Below are 21,841 nucleotides of genomic sequence, written 5' to 3' on the forward strand. Positions count from 1 at the left end.
TGAGAATGACAGATCTATAACTCACACTTCTATGTGAATTTGGTCAGTCTCCCAAAAAGTTACATATTGCAGCTTTAAATTAATAAACAACTTTTTTGTCTCAGATACAACAGTAGGCAACCCTAGTCCTAAAGTTAATGTTTTTGATTTAACCGACTTGGAAGACCAGGTGTGTTGAATTTAGGCAATCACTGAACTGATCAATTAACTCAGTTGGTCAGGTGTCAAATCAAATTTTATTGGTCACATACACGTGTTTAGCAAATGTTATTGCGGGTGTAGCGAAATGATTGTGCTTCTATCCAGGTGTTGTCCCTAGTTGGAACAAATTCCTGCAGTCCCTGTGGCACTCCAGGAACAGGGTTGGCTACCACTGTCCTAGGACCATTTTGGTGTTTATTTTTATTTTTTATGTAACCTTTATTTAACCAGGCAAGTCAGTTAAGAACAAATTCTTATTTACAATGATGGCCTACCCCGGCCAAACCCGGACGTGTGCGCCGCCCTATGGGACTCCCAATCACAGCCAGATGTGATACAGCTTGGATTTGAACCAGGGATTGTAGTGACACCTCTTGCACTGAGATGCAGTGCCTTAGACTGCTGCGCCACTTGTGTGTTTGTCTACAACACATGGGTTCATTGACACTGTAGGTTGTGTTTTCTCAGTGAGGATTTGATTGATTCTGTACGGCATCAAATAATGAGATGGAATTAGACAAAACATTTCCATGTATCTCCTAGTGCATATAACAGGTCGGGACAAACTTAACAGATATTCAGTATAAAAAAATGTCTAACAATCTTAGATTTTGTGATGAACCACCCTTTTAAAACTGCAAGTCAGTAAGGCAATGAGCAAACATGCCATAGCACTTGAGTCAACCCATGTTCCAACAAAGAGACACCCCCCCCCCCCCTAAAAAAAAACACGCACAAAATATAAAGCAAGCTACTGAGATTCTTGGGGGATGTTTCAGCTGCTTCTTGTTGCCCAGTGTTGGAACCAGCCCAACAATCAGAAGCACATGGGGTATGCGGTTGTTGTGACAGAGGCCAGGCGAAGTCACCGTCTAGTTTCTCTATTGCATCAATCACTGTTTGAACACCACATCAAGTAAAAGCAGTGCAGTTTATCAACAGGGCCTGGCTGTCATTGTGACGCAGCGCTCTTATTTGATAAATCGAAAAAATAACACGCAAGAGGGCAGTGGTGAGGTCATCGAACGTTGCAATCAATCGTTGAAACACTTGAAAAACATGTCTAAATGAACATGTATGTAGAAGGAATTAGCCCATTGTGACATTTAACTGCTCAGAATGGTTGCTACACTTTCTGAAACTCTTTCATTCACAGCCCATTATTAACAAGGCATTACCTCAGACATTACACATTAGTAATTACATCATAATTGCTTTCTTGGGGATTAACTGAAACCAGAGCCACTTGGTTAAGGTTTGATACCAGGCAAGAAGGCCTCCCAGAGAGCATGCATTACTATCGCAGTGCCATCACTGTTCCAGCTAAAAGAGGACTGTGAGGTAAAGCGTTACTAAACATTTGGTAGTGAGAAAGGAAGAGTGGAGTGGCGCTCAGCAGATTAAATACAGCTCACGTCATGTGACATTTACCAGTGAGTTCTACGGTTACAGTAGAAAAAAAGTCAAAGGGCAAAGTAATGGCCTGCAAGCTATTAATAGGAGGTCAAGAAGACTGTGCTCAGCGCTAATGGAGAATAAAGTGCAGGCCTCAGTGAGGAGCACAGGAATGTAGCCGACTGCCAGGCAGGCCAGGCAGCAGCAGGGCTCTCACAGCCACCCTTCTCAAACTATCGTACGAACCTGAACTGTACTGTACTGGCCTTTCCAGCATGATTACAGCAACTAGGCCAGTGCAGTGCAACTCTGATCAGCAGTATCAAAAGTTGAGGCCTAAGGGAAGAGCACACAGGCGTGTCTGACTGCCAGGCAACTCTCACAGGGCTCTCACACCCTTGTTGCACTATCAAGACAACCTGAACCGTTCTGTGATACATTATTCTTTGAAACATGGTTCCAGCAGCTATGGTGGATGTGTAACCAGGCCAGTGCTCAGTAGTGTGAAAATGATGCAAGAATAAGGCTCCAAAGCAGTGCGGTGAACAAGGCTCCAGAGCAGTGCGGTGAACAAGGCTCCAGAGCAGTGCGGTGAACAAGGCTCCAGAGCAGTGCGGTGAACAAGGCTCCAGAGCAGTGCGGTGAACAAGGCTCCAGAGCAGTGCGGTGAACAAGGCTCCAGAGCAGTGCGGTGAACAAGGCTCCAGAGCAGTGCGCTGAACAAGGCTCCAGAGCAGTGCGCTGAACAAGGCTCCAGAGCAGTGCGGTGAACAAGGCTCCAGAGCAGTGCGGTGAACAAGGCTCCAGAGCAGTGCGGTGAACAAGGCTCCAGAGCAGTGCGGTGAACAAGGCTCCAGAGCAGTGCGGTGAACAAGGCTCCAGAGCAGTGCGCTGAACAAGGCTCCAGAGCAGTGCGGTGAACAAGGCTCCAGAGCAGTGCGGTGAACAAGGCTCCAGAGCAGTGCGGTGAACAAGGCTCCAGAGCAGTGCACTGAACAAGGCTCCAGAGCAGTGCGGTGAACAAGGCTCCAGAGCAGTGCGGTGAACAAGGCTCCAGAGCAGTGCGGTGAACAAGGCTCCAGAGCAGTGCGGTGAATAAGGCTCCAGAGCAGTGCGGTGAACAAGGCTCCAGAGCAGTGCGGTGAACAAGGCTCCAGAGCAGTGCGGTGAACAAGGCTCCAGAGCAGTGCGGTAAACAAGGCTCCAGAGCAGTGTGGTGAATAGGCATCTCACAATGTCTACAAGTTACTCCATTATTTTAAATTAGAGATTTATTTTTGAGTTTTGACTGACATACGTAATAATGTAATATTGTTAGAGATATAGCATATTGTTTGTAAATATGAGACTTGAGCACACTTGTTAAAACACGTTACAATGCACATCATATTCGTATATAAAGGCATGTGATAAAACTATGTACTATTGAAAAGTTATACACATTATTATAGGAGTCACAGTACAATGAAAATTGAGTGTTAAAAATATTATAAATCATAGTGCAAATATAAGTTCAGTATCATTATCTACAGTATCTCTATTATAGTTCCATTTCTATGAAAGATTTTTCAAATCAACATAATTTCATACAATTCCATGGAAAAACAACTACACACCACTATCACAAAGGCACATGTTACATACATATAGTATTATTCATTAATTCAGTTTCCCGTTGGCTATAATTAGCTTTTGGCCCACTGTCCCTTTGTATTAGTATGTTTTATAAAGTACCATGGTAATATTAGGGTTGCTGTCTATCACTGTTTCACTGGCATGGTATAATGCTCTCCACACAGCTGTAGGTCCACTCCTGGTGCTCGTTGATGGGCAGGACATGCTGGCACACCTGAGAGACATGACAAAGACCATTTAAAGTGAAAACCACTATTACACTTGCCCCATTGAGAAACTTGAATGCTTCTTGAAGTAACGTATTGCTTCTGTTTCCTCTTAAGAGAGAGCAAGTGTGGTTGATTTCTCCTTTAAACCCATCAACAGATGTTACACAACGGGAGAAATAGGGCATTAACTGCTCAATGGAGGTCAAATCTGTCTATTTAACATACACTATATATACACAAATGTATGTGGACACCCATTCAAATTAGTGGATTCGGCTATTTCAGCCACACCCGTTGCTGACAGGTGTATAAAATCGAGCACACAGCCATGCAATCTCCATAGACAAACATTGGCAGTAGAATGGCCTTACTGAAGAGCTCAGGGACATTCAACGTGGCACCGTCATAGGATACCACCTTTCCAACAAGTCAGTTTGTCAAATTTCTGCTCTGCTAGAGCTGCCCCGGTCAACTGTAAGTACTGTTATTGTGAAGAGTAAACGTCTAGGCTTCATGAAATGGGTTTCCATGGCCAAGCAGCCGTACACAAGCCTAAGTTCACCATGCGCAATGCCAAGCATTGGCTGGAGTGGTGTTAAGCTCGCCACTATTGGACTCTGGAGCAGTGGAAACGCATCCTCTGGAGTGATGAATCACACTTCACCATCTGGCAGTCCGACGGACAAATCTGCGTTTGGCGGATGCTAGGAGAACACTACCTGCCCGAATGCATAGTGCCAACTGTAAAGTTTGGTTTTTCATGGTTCGGGCTAGGCCCCTTAGTTACAGTAAAGGGAAATCTTAATGCTACAGCATACAATTACATTCTAGACGATTCTGTGCTTCCAGCCTTGTGGCAAAAGTTTGGGGAAGGCCCTTTCCGGTTTCAGCATGACAATGCCCACGTGCACAAAGCGAGGTCCATACAGAAGTGGTTTGTCGAGATCGGTGTGGAAGAACTTGACTGGCCTGCACAGAGCCCTGACCTCAACCCCATCGAACACCTTTGGGATGAATTGGAACGCCGACTGCGAGCCAGGCCTAATCTCCCAACATCAGTGCCCGACCTCACTAATGCTCTTGTGGCTGAATGGAAGCAAGTTCCCACAGTAATGTTCCAACATCTAGTGGAAACCCTTCCCAGAAGAATGGAGGCTGTTATAGCAGCAAAGGTGGGACCAACTCCATATTAATGCCCATGATTTTGCAATGAGATGTTCACCGGCAGGTGTCCACATACTTTTGGTCATATAGTGTACATCCCACAAACTATGAAGCCTAAAAATAATGATAAACTTTCTTAACATTTTGCTGAATCAAGCAGAAGAAAGAATAGGAGACAGCTCAACCTCCGTCCTATGGGACAGTGTGTTCTGTGAGTACAGCATCTCACCATCTTGGTTCTAGCAGGGACCTCCACAGCGAACACACTCATCCCTCTGCTGCTGCTGCAGTTCTTACTCTGCTCGTTGTTCACGTGCACCGTCACCTTCTGGTTGGTCTGCAATAGTACAGAGGGGAGATTTCACATGAACTGTTACATAAAGAACAATAGGTAATGTCATGGTAGCCTGGTCAAGCCAGACTGAGTCTTTAGCCCATTGCGAGTGCAGCGTTTAGTCTGGTTTAACCAGGCTAACATGATGGCCCAGTGACTGGGGAAACGGGCTGGTTGTAGCCTAAGTGGGTGGACAATTCAAACCAGTTCATTTAACCATGCATATGGATTGATACATTTCCTTTACGAGCTGTGATACCAAGCTTGCTACAGTATTTCCTTACTAAACCCTGCACCCAGGCCCTTCACTGCTGGCTACAGTATTTCCTTACTAAACCCTGCACCCAGGCCCTTCACTGCTGGCTACAGTATTTCCTTACTAAACCCAGCACCCAGACATTTCACTGCTGGCTGCTTTCACTACTAAGCTAATTTGAAAAAGTATAACACATGCCTCCTACAGTATAGTATTACCAGGTACATGGAGAAAAACGGTCTACTAAATCAAAAAGAAACTGCAGCACTTCTGATGATCTTGATGCTCCACACATGAACTATTCTGCCCACTATGTGACCATAAGATTCTCACAGTGTGGATCCTGTTGCCATGTGAATGGAGGCGTAAGCTGCATATCAATTACAGCATTATGTGATAATGGACTCACTCCTCACCAGTTCTAGACTAGCAGCAATGTATGACGTTGGAGGGCTAATGTACACACATTTTTCAAATCAAATGTTATTTGTCACATGCGCCAAATACAACAGGCGCAGACCTTAGCATGAAATGCTTACTTACAAGCCCTTAACTCTATTTTCTTAACTCCATTGTTGGTTAAGAAAATAATTACTAAATAAACTAAAGTAAAACATTTTTTTTTCAAGTAACACAGTAAAATAACAATAACGAGGCTATATACAGGGGGTACCGGTACCGAGTGCTCACATTGAGGGAGAGGTTGTTGTCCTGACACCACACTGCCAGGTCTCTGACCTCCTCCCTATAGGCTGTCTCATTGTTGTCGGTGATCAGGCCTACCACTGTTGTGTCGTCAGTAAACTTAATGGTGTTGGAGTTGTGCTTGGCCACGCAGTCGTGGGTGAACAGGGAGTACAGGAGGGGACTAAGCACACACCCCTGAGGGGCCCCCGTGTTGAGGATTAGCCTGGCAGATGTGTTGTTGCCTACCCTTACCGCCTGGAAATGGCCCGTCAGAAGTCCAGGATCCAGTTGCAGATGGAGGTGTTTAGTCCCAGGGTCCTTAGCTTAGTAATGAGCTTTGTGGGCACTATGGTGTTGAACGCTGAGCTGTAGTCAATGAACAACATTCTCACATAAGTGTTCCTTTTGTCCAGGTGGGAAAGGGCAGTGTGGAGTGCAATAGAGATTGCATCATCTGTGGATCTGTTGTGGCGGTATGCAAATTGGAATGGGCCTAGGGTTTCCGGGATGATGGTGTTGATGTGAGCCATGACCAGTCTTTCAAAGGACTTCATGGCTACCGACGTGAGTGCTACGGGGCGGTAGTCATTTAGGCAGGTTACCTTCACTTTCTTGGGCACAGGGACTATGGTGGTCTGCTTGAAACATCTAGGTATTACAGACTCGGTCAGGGAAAGGTTGAAAATGTCAGTGAAGACACTTGCCAGTTGGTCCACGCATGCTCTGAGTACATGTCCTGGTAATCCGTCTGGCCCCGCGGCCTTGTGAATGTTGACCTGTTTACAGGTCTTCCTCACATCGGCTATGGAGAGCGTGATAACACAGTCGTCTGGAACAGCTGGTGCTCTCATGCATGCAGTGTTACTTGCCTCGAAGCGAGCATAAAAGGCATTTAGCCTGTCTGGTTGGCTCACGTCACTGAGCAGCTCGCGGCTGTGTTTCCCTTAGTAGTCCGTAATAGTTTGCAAGCCTTGCCACACCGACGACTGTCAGAGCCGGTGTAGTAGGCTTGTAAAGAATTCCCTACAGGTCAAATTTACATACAGAAATATGTAAAAACAGACTTGGTTGAAAGCGGATCAGATAAATGAAGATACCTCCATGTTTTTTTCTTCAACAGGCTAGTGTGTATAAAAAATATGAAGGAATCACTATTTATTTATTTTACCTTTATTTAACGAGGCAAGTCAGTTAAGAACAAATTCTTATTTTCAATGACGGCCTAGGAACAGTGGGTTAACTGCCTTGTTCAGGGAACGACAGATTTTTACCTTGTCAGCTCGGTGATTCAATCTTGCAACCTTTCGGTTACTGGCCCAACACTCTAACCACTAGGCTACCTGCCGCCCCATGGAGCCCCACAATCATCAGAGTAAATACAGAACATCCCCTCTAGTGGATGATCATCTTGTTGGTTCAATAAAACCTCTGAAAACACAATGCAAAAAAATCAAATAGTATGTATTCTAGTCCTTCACCTTGTTGGCGATGACGGTGGAGATCCTGTGTTCTCCTCTGTAGGTGTAGACCAGGATGTTCTCCTGACCCCTGAGGGCTTTGACCTCTGACCTGGCCGTGATGGACCTCTGCAGGGCTGTGTTCAGGATCCTGTGGCCTGACTCCAGACTGACCGGCTGCAGAGTACACTGACCCTCCTCACAGTAAACATCTATCAGGAACGGACACGCCTAGGGGAGAAAGATGGATTCATTCATTTATACTGCACTTGTTAGACAATATTGTTAGTCAATTTGTGATGATTCAATGGAGGTATGTATTGGTCTGATATTTGATGTGCTATGGTACTGCTGAGTGCTACTGCTCTGTGTGCTGCTACTACCAGCGGCTAATACACACAAAGGAACAGTGTGTGTGTGTCTAGCACTAGGACCCACCTCCACCATCTCCAGATTGCGGTTGTAACCCATGGCCTCCAGCGTTACCCAGAGGTCTGTGGGGTCTCCCCCCCTCTCGCTGGCCTCCATCAGGTTGAGCTCCATGAAGCCCTGACGACTGAGCTGGTTCTTCCGGGTGTCAAAGTTCTCTGGGAGGGAGTCACGTAGAGGAGTCATGAACTACTTGAAGAATCAATTGAACCAAATTCAACTAATACACCAGACAGGTAGTGTGTTCTTTAGGCCCAAGTCAAACTGCCATCAGACTCAATCTAAACAATAATCATTTCATTTTCAAAACAGCCTGGTTTGACTCGCATTTATTAAAGAAAACACGATCAGCACGATGCTGGAACAACACATGACCTGGTGGCATATGATAGCAGTCTACTATATTATCCATTTGAATACATCAGGTATATTTCACCTTTGCAGACAGCCCATGCTTCCTCATCACAGTTCTCTCCACTGGTCCTGAGCTCAAAGAAATTGTACTCCTCCAGGCTGAGGAGGCCGTTCCCATCCAGGTCTATCACCTCAAAGATATCAGACAGCACCCCCCTGTGGTAGGAAGGAAGCATTGCCCAGGTCAGCCCCTGTCTGAATCCTCTTCACAGATATAGAGCGGCACATTTGAAATGTACTGTGGAGATTAATACACAACATTCAGCACCTTTCACAATAATACAAATATTTTGCCTCTGATAACGAATTTACGGTTCACGGGTCCACATTGTACAGGGCAACTACTAGGGCCAGGACGATACCAGTGTTGCTATACTTATTAGTATCGTGGCAAGGAAACAAAACATGAAACGGATTTAAAACAGCCCTAATGTTGGAAACAAACATCATTATGTTGTCATCCAGAGTCACATCCATTTATTTTCTAACCAATAGCACACAATACTTTACATACAGCAGGTTTTTAAAGGACCAAAGAGTTTGGTCTGCTTCGAGTGTTTTCATTTTGCAATGGAATAATATATAGTGATACTGGTGTTAATACTGTATACTATTACTCCTCATAATTTCTAGCAGGTGTGTAACAGTTAGGGGTGTATAACTCACCTGAAGTCCCTAGTGAGGTCCAGCTCCCCCGTGTCAGTCCTGTTGACCAGCGTGACAGGTTTAGACACGCTCTTCCTGGTCCTCTTCCTCAGCCTACAGCCCGTGGTGAAGGGAAGGAGACAGTAGGTACCAGCACTCATCTCCCCCTTCCAGCAACACTTCTGTTTTCAGGAACAATATGTTTGTTAGGTTTTTCAATTTAAGTTTTGTACACAATCACTGGAGATGAACGGTATCACAGCTGGCCACTAGAGGTCAGTAAACACATTTCTGAGAGAGCCAGTTTGTCTATGAAAGGCTATTCTCATGCTATACTTAAGCAATAATGCATGAGGGGGTGTGATATATGGCCAATATACCACGGCTAAGGGCTGTTCTTAGGCACTACGCATCACTAAGGGCTGTGCCTGGACACAGCCCTTAGCCGTGGTATATAAACCATATACCACAAACCTCTGAGGTGCCTTATTGCCATTATAAACTGGTTACCAACGTAATTAGAGCAGTAAAAATAAATGTTTTGTCATACCCGTGGTATACGGTCTAATATACCATGGCTGTCAGCCAATCAGCATTCTGGGCTCGAACCAACCAGTTTATAATTCAAATTAGAGGTCTTCATAGGTCCAAAAAGTTGCACCCGGACAGGCCGGAGGACAATCAGACCCTAACGGATCCGGGTCTAGACCAGACTCGATTGGACCAGAATGACCAAAAAAAAGTATGTTCACCAGTCAAGCTGGCTAGGCCTTCTATAAGTCAATAAATTCACCTTGTTAGAGTAAAATAAATATGCTATGCAGAACCGTGGTCGATAATCAAACAGGACACGTCCCGGACCTGAGGAACAAGTTCAAATTTCAGACACGAATCCAATCGAGTCCACCCGGACCCATGAAGACCTCTACTACAAATATACTCTCTCTCTCTCTCTCTCTCTCTAAATTGGAGGTTGTTTCATTTGAAAATGGTCATCATGCATGACATATACAATAATTAAGGACTGACCTCTTTGTCTCTTGACTCAGTGAAACACACCAAAGTGGAGTCCTCTTTAGTGTCTTTTCCTGACACCAGAAAGACAGCTGTGTCCACCGACATCCAGGATGAGGGCTTTTCTAAGAAACAAGACAAAAAGATTACATTGCAAAAAGGTTACATTCCAGTCCTCAATTGCAAATATCAAAACATTGGGGGGGGTCTGATGGTCAGGGTTGGGGAGTAACGGATTACAAAAAAACTAACTGTAATCCGTTACCAGCTAAAATATCTAGGATTACTTTTAAGTTCAGGAAGGATGTTTGCGAAAAAAAATATTTATGACACCTATTCTCAATGACATTCAAATCAGCATTGAAAAAAGGCTCAAGTTTAAGTTTGTTCCGCCGAAGCGAGTCTGACCACAAGTCATATGATGACACACAGAATGCGTTTGATAGATCACGGGAAAAGAGCTGGATTAAGGTTTTTGCAGGCTACAGTCCAAGCTATGTCTTCCAATGGTGCAACTGCTGGCGGCATCCAAAGATTAAACATCCAATTTGAATAAACGCTTGGAGGCATGGACGACAGCAGTGCTGTAGCTGACAGGCGATGTGGATATCACTTATTATTGATAGAGTATCTACATAGTGCAATGATGTGGTGCTCCCGAGTGGCGCAGCGGTCTAAGGCACTGCATCTCAGTGCTAGAGGCGTCACTACGGACCCTGGTTCGATTCCAGGCTGTATCACAACCGGTCGTGATTGGGAGTCCCATATGGTGGCGCACAATTGGCCCAGCGTTGTCCAGGTTAGGGTTTGGCTGGGGTAGGCCGTCATTGAAAATAAGAATTTGTTCTTAACTGACTTGCCTAGTTAAATAAAGGTTAAATAATAAATAAATAAAAAATTTGAATCAAACTGTTGCTCGCTCATTTAGCTATTTGGGCCTTACAGATTGTGGTCGTATGTGTATTTTAACCCAATAATGGTTGAATTGAGGAAGTTTAAGCTGCCTATGAATCATTGTTTTTTGCGACCAGTGGACAGCCAGTGAAAAATACGCTCTTGCAACGGCAGCATAGTTGCGCGGATCCCAGCGGTCCACGTGGATCCTAGCCTATGGAATAAAAGTTTGAGGGAGTGTCTCTCTTCTAAACTCCTCCATGGTATTGTGCTCCATACTGTCATAAACTAGTTGAATTTAAGAAGACCACGAGTGGGGATTTTATTGCTCAATACATCTTTGCTGATTAAAAAAACAAAAAAAGTCCATAGGCCTAATGGACACATTCTCAAACTCGCACACTTTTGTAACACTTAAACAACTGCATATTATCAAGATATCAAAGTGTCACCAACAAAAAGGTAAACAATAGGCCAATAGCAAATGCAGCATATGGCATTCATTTCACATGCAAATAGCACTTTTCAGTAGTGCTCAAAGCATGCCATTCCATGAGAGCAACATTTATTTTTCAACTCGAAGCAATGAGCCCAATCAGTCCTCCATGACAACAAAATCATCAAGAGGCACATTTTTCTTCTTCTTCTAATGCCTATTAAGGTGAAAGTAATATAAAAGTAACTGACAGTAATCAGATTACATTACTGAGTTTGGGCAATCAAAAAGTGGCATTACTGATTACAATTTTGGACAGGTAACTAGTAACTAACAGATTACATTTAGAAAGTAACCTACCCAACCGTGCTGATAGTGAGGTAGACTTACCAAGTCTCTGACTAAGGTTGAGAGTCTGATGGTGAGGTAGACTTACCAAGTCTCTGACTAAGGTTGAGAGTCTGATGGTGAGGTAGACTTACCAAGTCTCTGACTAAGGTTGAGAGTCTGATGGTGAGGTAGACTTACCAAGTCCGGCTAAGGTTGAGAGTCTGATGGTGAGGTAGACTTACCAAGTCCGGCTAAGGTTGAGAGTCTGATGGTGAGGTAGACTTACCAAGTCTCTGGCTAAGGTTGAGAGGTCTGATGGTGAGGTAGACGGTGGCTGTCTGGGGGACGGTGAGACGGTATTGCAGGGACGTGATGCCTCCATCCTCCTCAAGGAAGAAACTGCCCTTCATACAGGTGTGATGCCAGTCCTGGCAAAGGGGAGACGTTTTTTTATTATCAAAAACTGCTTTAATATCAGTGGGACTTTTAACTGACATAATGTATGAAAAGCTCACAAAATGGCCTACAATCCTTGAACAATGCATTAGTGCAGGTGGTTTCAAAACCGGAGGAAACCGACACCCTGAGAAGTAAATATTACAGGGATGCATCATTTTGAATTTGAACCAGTCACAAATATAAATGATAACTCACTTGGAAATCAGTTACACAGACAGATATAAATGGGCATGATGGCACTACATTAAATATGCTAATTCAGAGAGCATATTCATAATGTTATGCTTCCGCACCTTGGTTCAGTACCCAACACCAACAAGTAGACCACTAAGTACAACCACCAGATGGCAGCATGGAGACAACAGCTTGAAAACAAAGGCCTCATCTAATGGGCCAGATTATTGGAAAATTGCATTTAGCTTTGATATATATATTTTTTCAACAAAATAGTTTAAATAGTTGTCCTCCCGAAACATAATGTGGTTATTGAACAATGTTTATGAATTCCATCTTTGTTCCCGCCTGCTTTTTAAATCTCTATTACAACTGTGATCAGAATCACCTTTATTCGACAAGTACATTTAAACACACTCAGAATTGTTGGCCTAATATTCGGGAAATTGTATAATTTGAAAGAAAGCACAAACATCCATCCCAGATGCAGATATGTACAGCATAAAAGCTCTCTCATTCCTAACCCATAGAAGACACATTCAATGAAACACAACTGCTGGTGGTCCTTACAGTCTGGAATGGCATCTTTTTAGGTGACCTGTCAATCACCAAGTTAAAGAAACAAACAAACTGTGTGTGGACAGAAAAAAAAATGGCAGCTCTTAAAACCAAAGCTATTTCCTCAAAGTATTTATGTTAGGTTGTAAAACATATAGCGGATCAAACCATAGAAGTCCCAATATCAAATCAGGCCACCTGCCCCGGGCGCATGTCACATCCACTACTTTAAGGGGTCTGAAATAATTCCCCCACAGAGAGAGATCAGCCCAATACAGGCCCCTGTCGCTCAGTCACTCTACTCTGGCCCCAGCCCTAATTTACAGGGCCTCTGAGGGCCACAAGGTTTCTTGCCTCCCTTTAAAACACATCCTTACCTTGCCCTAAGACATGGCTCTAGACAGCCTTACCCATTCCCAACTCCCAATGATCAACCCAGAACAGGCCTGGAGCAACATACTGTACAATGAGAGGACCTTCCAGCAGGTAATCTCCAGACACACATTGTTTACCCTTCTCCTCCATCTGGCACTTTCCAATTACACTCCTCTGACCAGGAAGGTTCAAGGAGCACAGCTATTGTTTTTCTCTCTTTTGTTTTGTTGCAGTAAAGAAAACGAGCCAAGGTGAAGTCAAAAAGAGTGCAAACAAAGAGAATGGGATCAATACCAACACTCTATACTTATCGACCGACCCAGAGTAAATTTGCCACCAAAAGGCATCACACAACGACAACAAAACAGCAACAACAATGCTGCCTGGCTCCAGGCCCTGATATCTACTAGTGGACTAACATCAGAGCAGAGCAATGGACTTCAGGGCTGTTACTGAAGGGACCTATGGTGGATCCTTGCTCTGCTCCGATATTAGTGGGTAGGCCTAATGGGTGCACAATGAGGAACTCAGGAGGAGAACTCAAAGACAAAAGACCCTGATCTTGGTCTTACTGCAGTTACACTACCGTTCAAAAGTTTGGGGTCACTTAGAAATGTCCTTGTTTTTGAAAGAAAAGCACATTATTTGTCCATGAAAATAACATCAAATTGATAATGCTGATAATGGGCCTCTGTACACCTATGTAGATATTCCATTAAAAATCTGCCGTTTCCAGCTACAATAGTCATTTACAACATTAACAATGTCTACACTGTATTTCTGATCAATTTGATATTATTTTAATGGACTTTTTATTTTATTTTTTCCAAAAACAAGGACATTTCTAAGTGACCCCAAACTTTTGAACGTTAGTGTACATACATGCATCGTCCCAACCGTCTCTCGGACAATTAATTATTAAGCCACATTATTTCTGTCAGAGAGAACAGACAGGTTAACCATAACCCAGTGTGTGATCGATGTACATGTGAGTCCAGACTGTTCCAGTGCTGTAGTACCTGTATAGATGTGGGCTCTGCCAGCTTGATGCTCTTAGTGTTGCTGGCTGCCATGGTGATGGCGTTAGACAGTGACGACCGTCTACTGCGAGCTGAGGAGGGCCGGGACGACGATCTGCTGTCTGAGAGACATACAGACACACACTGGAGAAACACATCTGTAACTAAAACAGATAAACCCAGCTAGAAGAAACCCACCAGAAACCCAAGGACACCTAAAAAAAATATGAGCTACTCAAGCACCATCATTAGAATATGAGACGTGATCTCAAGTTCAAACACGTTAGTTAATTCATTTGTGGAGGCATTCGAAATTACAAATTGTGCAATCACAGTCCTTCCAATCCATTATCTTGTACAACTTTCCCTCCATTGCTAATTTAAACCAGAAAATATAAATTCAATAATCTAGGGCTTGATTGTTTCTCAGACCACCGAAGAGAGATGCAGAGTAATGTGATCAGCTATACCGTCTTAACATACCAGTTAAATAAATGGCTCCACTATCAAGGTATTTGTCAAAGATCTAATGTGTATTGATCACAGGGCTCTGTTTTAAGGACCAAATCACAACTGTTTAGGAAAATGGAGACAATTATGTATTGATGAAATTGAAATTTAACCAAGACATTTTATGTGGGGGTAAAACAAGACTTCTAGTCAGAATGAGCTAGTCTAACAACACCAGTGAAAAATACACTCCAAATAACCAGTCAAAACATTTGAAGCACAAGAAAAGCCTTACATGGCCTTGGTCACATGTAAACTGTGTCAGAAGCGTGTTAACACGTAAAGGACGGAAAAATCAATAGATGGATAATCCAGCCAGTATCTCACAACTCATTTATTTTTGCAGCTCTGGTTAGAGAGGCCTTCCCTTAGATGACTGTTTAATCCCTCATGGTCTCAGAGAGCAGTTGAGGGATCGCCCCAATCAATAACATGAACACAGACTGACCACTTAAAGCAACCCACTCCATCTTCCCATCCCTGGCCCGCCCTGCCTGGCCGTAGCTCAGACCTGGGTTCAAATACTATTTGAAATCTTTCAAATACTTTTAGCGTTCGCGTACGCCTGACTGTTTCGCCAGATGGGCGGGGTCTGCAGTTTTGCAACGTCTCTATTGGTTCCATTATGCCAGGCAAGCTCAATCACGTCCAGTTATAGTATTTGAAATGATTTCAAATAGTATATGAACCCAGGTCTACCCTGGGTCTCTCAGTGGGGGACGTTACACACACACCCTCCTCCCAAACCCTCCCTCTGTTAACCTACCTCATAATGGAAGATATGATTACCTAAATCACAATGCTTTAGAATCCCCTCCCTACAAACAAACTGGTGTAATGGTGTGGAGATGATGATGCATGGAGTGTCTTAATGAGGTGATTTGTCATCAGGGGAGGAAAATCAATCAATAACAGACCTATTACTTATTCCTTATCACTACTCCAGAAGAGAGCACTTATAGGCAATGTGTGTGTGTGTGTGTGTGTGTGTGTGTGTGTGTGTGTGTGTGTGTGTGTGTGTGTGTGAAAGAGAGAGTGTCGGTGTGTATGTGTGTGTGTGTGTGTGTGTGTGTGTGTGTGTGTGTGTGTGTGTGTGTGTGTGTGTGTGTAAACATGCATAGTACTGTTCTAGGCTAGCACTCCTCTACCAGAGATCTGTAGTACCTTTCTTCAGTGTGATGTCCGGCTCCGTTTTGTGTGGTGGCTGGGGGACAGTCACAGCGGTGGACGCTAAGCTCTTTGGAGGGCTGTCTAACTCGTTGCCAAAGTTCTGCCTCTTCAGCTTGGCATCAGCCTCCAGTCTCTCCCGAGCTGCAATCTGACACTGCTCTGCCGTGGACTCCATCAGTCTGCAGAACTGGGACACAAGCAGGCAATGATATAGTGCTGTTATGTTAAGGCTGTATAATACATGAAAGTGCATGCTAAAGAGTACAATTAGAGTAATGCATGTAGGCCTATAGTAAAGGGCAAGGAAAAAGTATGGTAAAAATAGCAAACTTTCATCCCATTCTCACCTCGGCATAGTCCAATTTGCCATCTTTGTTGGTATCAGCTAATGAAAAAATGGCATCCACCTCCTTGGCAGCCATCTTTTCACCTCTCTAGAAGAACAAGAAAGTTAATCATCAATTTTGAGCAACATACCATTGACTGAATTGGGCCTTTGATTTCAGTGTAAGTAAGTAACTTGTGATGACCTAACACCCTTTACAGACAGACTTGACCTGTTTTTTAGAACCCAATTCATACGGTCCCATTTTTACCACATTCTTTCTGGGACAAGCCTTTTCTATCTCCCGTGAACATGTGGGTGGACGCCAATTTTAATAAATCCATTGAATATCCATTATTCATTTGTTTTCGGTCCTAAGAAACATTTTAAGACTAATACAATATATTTTCAAAAGAATAGAACAGCATATTTTGAGTTTAATAATGTTGCTGGTCTGCGCAGCCTATAGGCAATATGGCCATGCACATGAAATCATTAGTTATTATGTTCACAGACAAGGCCCCATGTTCACATTCAACATATATATTTTATAGTAGACTAAGAATACAATGAAATATAAACAGAATAAAATACACCAAATATTTTCCCCACACAACGTGCATCACGGCAAAGTGTGAAACCGCTGTCATATAAAAAAAGTGATATTTTGAAAACAGAGCCCAAAGCAAGACCGTGATTTTTTAAATCCACGTTCAATGTCTTTCCTAACCTTCCTCCGCTTTGTTAGGAGCAGCCGCAGGACTTTACAATGAGAGTATCTTCATCATGATACCCATAGAAAATACTAGCAATCTATATGTTGTCAAAAGCATGTGAGTCTCGTGTTTATATTTCACAACCTCCGCAGGCTTTTGAAGTTGCCTATACGCGATCAAGCAAAATAATAGGTCTACACTTGATTTAGGCCACATTAATGCATGCTAAATGTTTCTGATCAGTGATAGATGAGGAAACGAATAGACGAGCTATACCACCTCCACTGATTTGCCCAGCCAGAGAATTAACCAAATATACAAACGACGATTCAGAGAAACAAAATCACATTGACTGATTAAGACAAGTCACAGGCTTTTGACCAGGAGTAGGCCTAGGTTACTTAGCGACAAGTGAAGAGCAAAATAATCCACTTGTTAAGCTACACAACATGCTGGCAAAATGTTCTGTTCAGTGCTAATGAATGAGCCAACTAAACAAGATGATCATGAGCAGCACTCACATCAACGTATCTAACATTTCCACAGCCTAAATATAGCCTAACCAATATCCAAACTGAGATTCTGTGAAGAAAAATACATGTAAAAAAAAAAATCTGACATTGATTGATTTATCAAGATGAGTCCCCATGCTTGTCTCAAAGCAGCATAAAACGGTGCTGAAATAGTTGACCACAAACGGGTAGGCTATTCTCACTGGGCATAGACATCAATTCAGCGTCTATTCTACGTTGGTCCAACCACTGTCAGCCCAGTGGGTTGCTTCAAATGTATTATAACAATTTGATGACTTTGGGAGTTCCAGTATAAGCAACAATTTGATGCCTTCAATTGCATCAACCTACTTTATTTCCATATTTTCATCATTCAGTGATATTTTTTACCACAATAATTCTTTATGGATCCATCAAGTTGTGGTTAAGAAAACAGTGCAGGTGGTGGGCTATGCGAAGAGATGGGTGAGGTGACATGCCTCGTGTAACCGGTATGAAATGGCTAGCTAGTTAGCGGGGTACGTGCTAATAGTGTTTCAATCGGTGACATCACTTGCTCTGAGACCTTGAAGTAGTTGTTTCCCTTGCTGTGCAAGGTCTGCGGCTTTTGTGGAGCGATAGGTAACAATGCTTCGTGGGAGGCAGTTGTTGATGTGGTTCGAGCCCAGGTAGGGGCGAGGAGAGGGACGGAAGCAATACTATTACACTCGCAAAGTTTAGAACTGCCAGGAGGATAGTAGTAATGGCCGCTGCCTAGCAACCATCAAGAGCTTAAGAGCGTAGTGCGTGTCAACGCCGCCTCAGCATTACGGATACATTTCACACTAAGCCGTAGGTAGAACTTTACCACAACCATGACTAGGTCAGTTTGTGGAAATACAAGTTTAGGCTTTGATACTGGCAACATCTTTCAGATATAAAGAAAAGCTGTAAAAAAGTTGGTGGGATGCTAAAGTTGTCAGGATGCTAAAGTTGGAGGAAAAACATCTTGGTTTGAAAGGTGCATAAGTTGGAGCTATTCATGTACATATCTGCAATGTATCACACTTTCATTTCAATGTATTATACTGTACCTAGAAATATCTGGATGATGTAGAATGACTTCAATGAGGCAGTACTTACTGAAGTGAGGACTATGTGTAGTTCACTGTGTGAGATATAGCCATCTCCATTAATGTCCATCTTTCTGAAGGCTCTCATCAACTCGTGCGCCTCTGTCGGCCTCTCATTCTTCACTATCTCACAGAAATCATCAAAGTTCAGCTTAGTGGTACTTGGGGTCCAGTGTTTGTTGAGAGTTGCCTGGGATGGATTTCTGCCTGCCTGCTGGAGAACTAAGATAAATAGAAAATGTATGAATTTACATATTTTCATAACAGTTCAAATCAAATCAAATCAAATCAAATTTTATTAGTCACATACACATGGTTAGCAGATGTTAATGCGAGTGTAGCGAAATGCTTGTGCTTCTAGTTCCGACAATGCAGTAATAACCAACAAGTAATCTAACCTAACAATTCCACAACTACTACCTTATACACACACAAGTGTAAAGGGATAAAGAATATGTACATAAAGATATATGAATGAGTGGTGGTACAGAACGGCATAGGCAAGATGCAGTAGATGGTATAGAGTACGGTATATACATATGAGATGAGTACTGTAGGGTATGTAAACATAAAGTGGCATAGTTTAAAGTGGCTAGTGGTACATGTATTACATAAAGATGGCAAGATGCAGTAGATGATATAGAGTACAGTATATACATATGAGATGGGTAATGTAGGGTATGTAAACATTATATTAAGTGGCATTGTTTAAAGTGGCTAGTGGTACATTTTTACATAATTTCCATCAATTCCCATTTTTAAAGTGGCTGGAGTTGAGTCAGTATGTTGGCAGCGGCCGCTAAATGTTAGTGGTGGCTGTTTAACAGTCTGATGGCCTTGAGATAGAAGCTGTTTTTCAGTCTCTCGGTCCCTGCTTTGATGCACCTGTACTGACCTCGCCTTCTGGATGATAGCGGGGTGAACAGGCAGTGGCTTGGGTGGTTGTTGTCCTTGATGATCTTTATGGCCTTCCTGTGACATCGGGTGGTGTAGGTGTCCTGGAGGGCAGGTAGTTTGCCCCCGGTGATGCGTTCTGCAGACCTCACTACCCTCTGGAGAGCCTTACGGTTGTGGGCGGAGCAGTTGCCGTACCAGGCGGTGATACAGCCCGACAGGATGCTCTCGATTGTGCATCTGTAGAAGTTTGTGAGTGCTTTTGGTGACAAGCCGAATTTCTTCAGCCTCCTGAGGTTGAAGAGGCGCTGCTGCGCCTTCTTCACGACGCTGTCTGTGTGGGTGGACCAATTCAGTTTGTCCGTGATGTGTACACCGAGGAACTTAAAACTTTCCACCTTCTCCACTACTGACCCGTCGATGTGGATAGGGGGGTGCTCCCTCTGCTGTTTCCTGAAGTCCACAATCATCTCCTTTGTTTTGTTGACGTTGAGTGTGAGGTTATTTTCCTGACACCACACTCCGAGGGCCCTCACCTCCTCCCTGTAGGCCGTCTCGTCGTTGTTGGTAATCAAGCCTACCACTGTAGTGTCATCCGCAAACTTGATGATTGAGTTGGAGGCGTGCATGGCCACGCAGTCGTGGGTGAACAGGGAGTACAGGAGAGGGCTCAGAACGCACCCTTGTGGGGCCCCAGTGTTGAGGATCAGCGGGGTGGAGATGTTGTTACCTACCCTCACCACCTGGGGGCGGCCCGTCAGGAAGTCCAGGACCCAGTTGCACAGGGCGGGGTCGAGACCCAGGGTCTCGAGCTTGATGACGAGTTTGGAGGGTACTATGGTGTTAAATGCTGAGCTGTAATCGATGAACAGCATTCTCACATGGGTATTCCTCTTGTCCAGATGGGTTAGGGCAGTGTGCAGTGTGGTTGCGATTGCGTCGTCTGTGGACCTATTGGGTCGGTAAGCAAATTGGAGTGGGTCTAGGGTGTCCGGTAGGGTGGAGGTGATATGGTCCTTGACTAGTCTCTCAAAGCACTTCATGATGACGGAAGTGAGTGCTACGGGGCGGTAGTCGTTTAGCTCAGTTACCTTAGCTTTCTTGGGAACAGGAACAATGGTGGCCCTCTTGAAGCATGTGGGAACAGCAGACTGGGATAAGGATTGATTGAATATGTCCGTAAACACACCAGCCAGCTGGTCTGCGCATGCTCTGAGGACGCGGCTGGGAATGCCGTCTGGGCCTGCAGCCTTGCGAGGGTTAACACGTTTAAATGTTTTACTCACCTCGGCTGCAGTGAAGGAGAGCCCGCAGGTTTTGGTAGGGGGCCGTGTCAGTGGCACTGTATTGTCCTCAAAGCGGGCAAAAAAGTTGTTTAGCCTGTCTGGGAGCAAGACATCCTGGTCCGCGACGGGGCTGGTTTTCTTTTTGTAATCCGTGATTGACTGTAGACCCTGCCACATACCTCTTGTGTCCGAGCTGTTGAATTGCGACTCGATTTTGTCTCTGTACTGGGACTTAGCCTGTTTGATTGCCTTGCGGAGAGAATAGCTACACTGTTTGTATTCGGTCATGCTTCCGGTCACCTTGCCCTGGTTAAAAGCAGTGGTTCGCGCTTTCAGTTTCACGCGAATGCTGCCGTCAGTTGGCAATGATGATGGCTTTTTGTTCAGTAGCTACAACATTTAGAGTGTAACTTCCACTAGATGTAGCCTATTCAGAGGGGTTATACATTCTAAGCAGGCAGTATTATGAGGTGGTGGAAGAATTCACTGATATGCATAATTTACTTAGCTACCGACTGTATGTGAACGTGATAATTGCTACTGCAGCCAGTATCACGCTAGCAGCTACACAAATTATTGCCCTCTGATTCTAAAACGAATGACTAATGATGAGAACGTTTACTTACCACGGCATAGCTGATGTTTGGAGGTGATACTGGCCAGACTAGACCTAAATACAGTCAGGTAGGCGGCTCTGCAGTGCATGTAGAACGTTTCCTCATCAGTACATTTCTGCATCCCGATTGACTGAGAAGATGCCTGTAGAGACATTCTGTCGGAAATATATGTCAATCACACAGTTTAGTTATCTAGCTATACAGCAAGCTAGCTATCTATCTATCTATCTATCGAACGTTAGCTAACCGGCTTACTTAGCCAGACAGAGAACTCAGCACTGACAGCAGCATCCAGATTCTCAACAAATATGGTGGTTCGTAATAATTGAAGTCGACCAGCAACAACTAAAACGCAACAACTAAAAAGCACTTAATATGTACAGATGTTTACCTCGTTGAAAAAAATGACTGCTTCCAACAGTTTGGACCAGAAATAACGGTATTTTAGTTGCTATGTACACAAACATTTCGCGACGCACTGAGAAAAGGACATCGGAAGGAACAAGAAATGTGAAAGGTTCCCATATATTTTCCCTTATAATTTAAATAAAACAATAATTTAAAACATATATTTACAAATAGGTGTATTTAATGATACAGATGTTTTTTTTACT

At 43.8% G+C, this 21,841-nt stretch overlaps 1 protein-coding gene across 1 annotated transcript; it reads right to left on the reverse strand.

Annotated features, from left to right (window-relative positions):
• Nucleotides 1–2,845: 2,845 nt before the first annotated feature.
• On the reverse strand, nt 2,846–21,749 carry efcab7 (EF-hand calcium binding domain 7). Its single transcript, XM_071346253.1, has 14 exons — nt 21,619–21,749; nt 21,237–21,382; nt 18,441–18,652; nt 16,113–16,199; nt 15,760–15,952; nt 14,086–14,207; nt 11,787–11,928; nt 9,856–9,965; nt 8,848–9,008; nt 8,204–8,337; nt 7,777–7,925; nt 7,360–7,569; nt 4,834–4,941; nt 2,846–3,445 (listed from the first exon to the last, which is right to left on the reverse strand). Exons 2-14 carry the CDS (start codon nt 21,379–21,381, stop codon nt 3,365–3,367), a joined length of 1,854 nt encoding a protein of 617 aa, XP_071202354.1. The 5' UTR covers nt 21,382; nt 21,619–21,749; the 3' UTR covers nt 2,846–3,364.
• Nucleotides 21,750–21,841: the final 92 nt, after the last annotated feature.

This window comes from Salvelinus alpinus, chromosome 16, assembly GCF_045679555.1.
Source record: "Salvelinus alpinus chromosome 16, SLU_Salpinus.1, whole genome shotgun sequence".
Lineage (NCBI taxonomy): Eukaryota > Metazoa > Chordata > Actinopteri > Salmoniformes > Salmonidae > Salvelinus > Salvelinus alpinus.

Excerpts from the sequence above, each read along its gene's own strand:
- efcab7 (XM_071346253.1), bottom strand. The coding sequence starts at position 21,381 with ATGTCTCTACAGGCATCTTCTCAGTCAATCGGGATGCAGAAATGTACT. Across the intron at positions 4,942-7,359 it reads CCACCGTCATCGCCAACAAG|ACCAACCAGAAGGTGACGGT; the intron begins GTGAAGGACTAG and ends GTACTATTGCAG. Across the intron at positions 3,446-4,833 it reads TCCCTGCTAGAACCAAGATG|GTGTGCCAGCATGTCCTGCC; the intron begins GTGAGATGCTGT and ends CATGTCTCTCAG.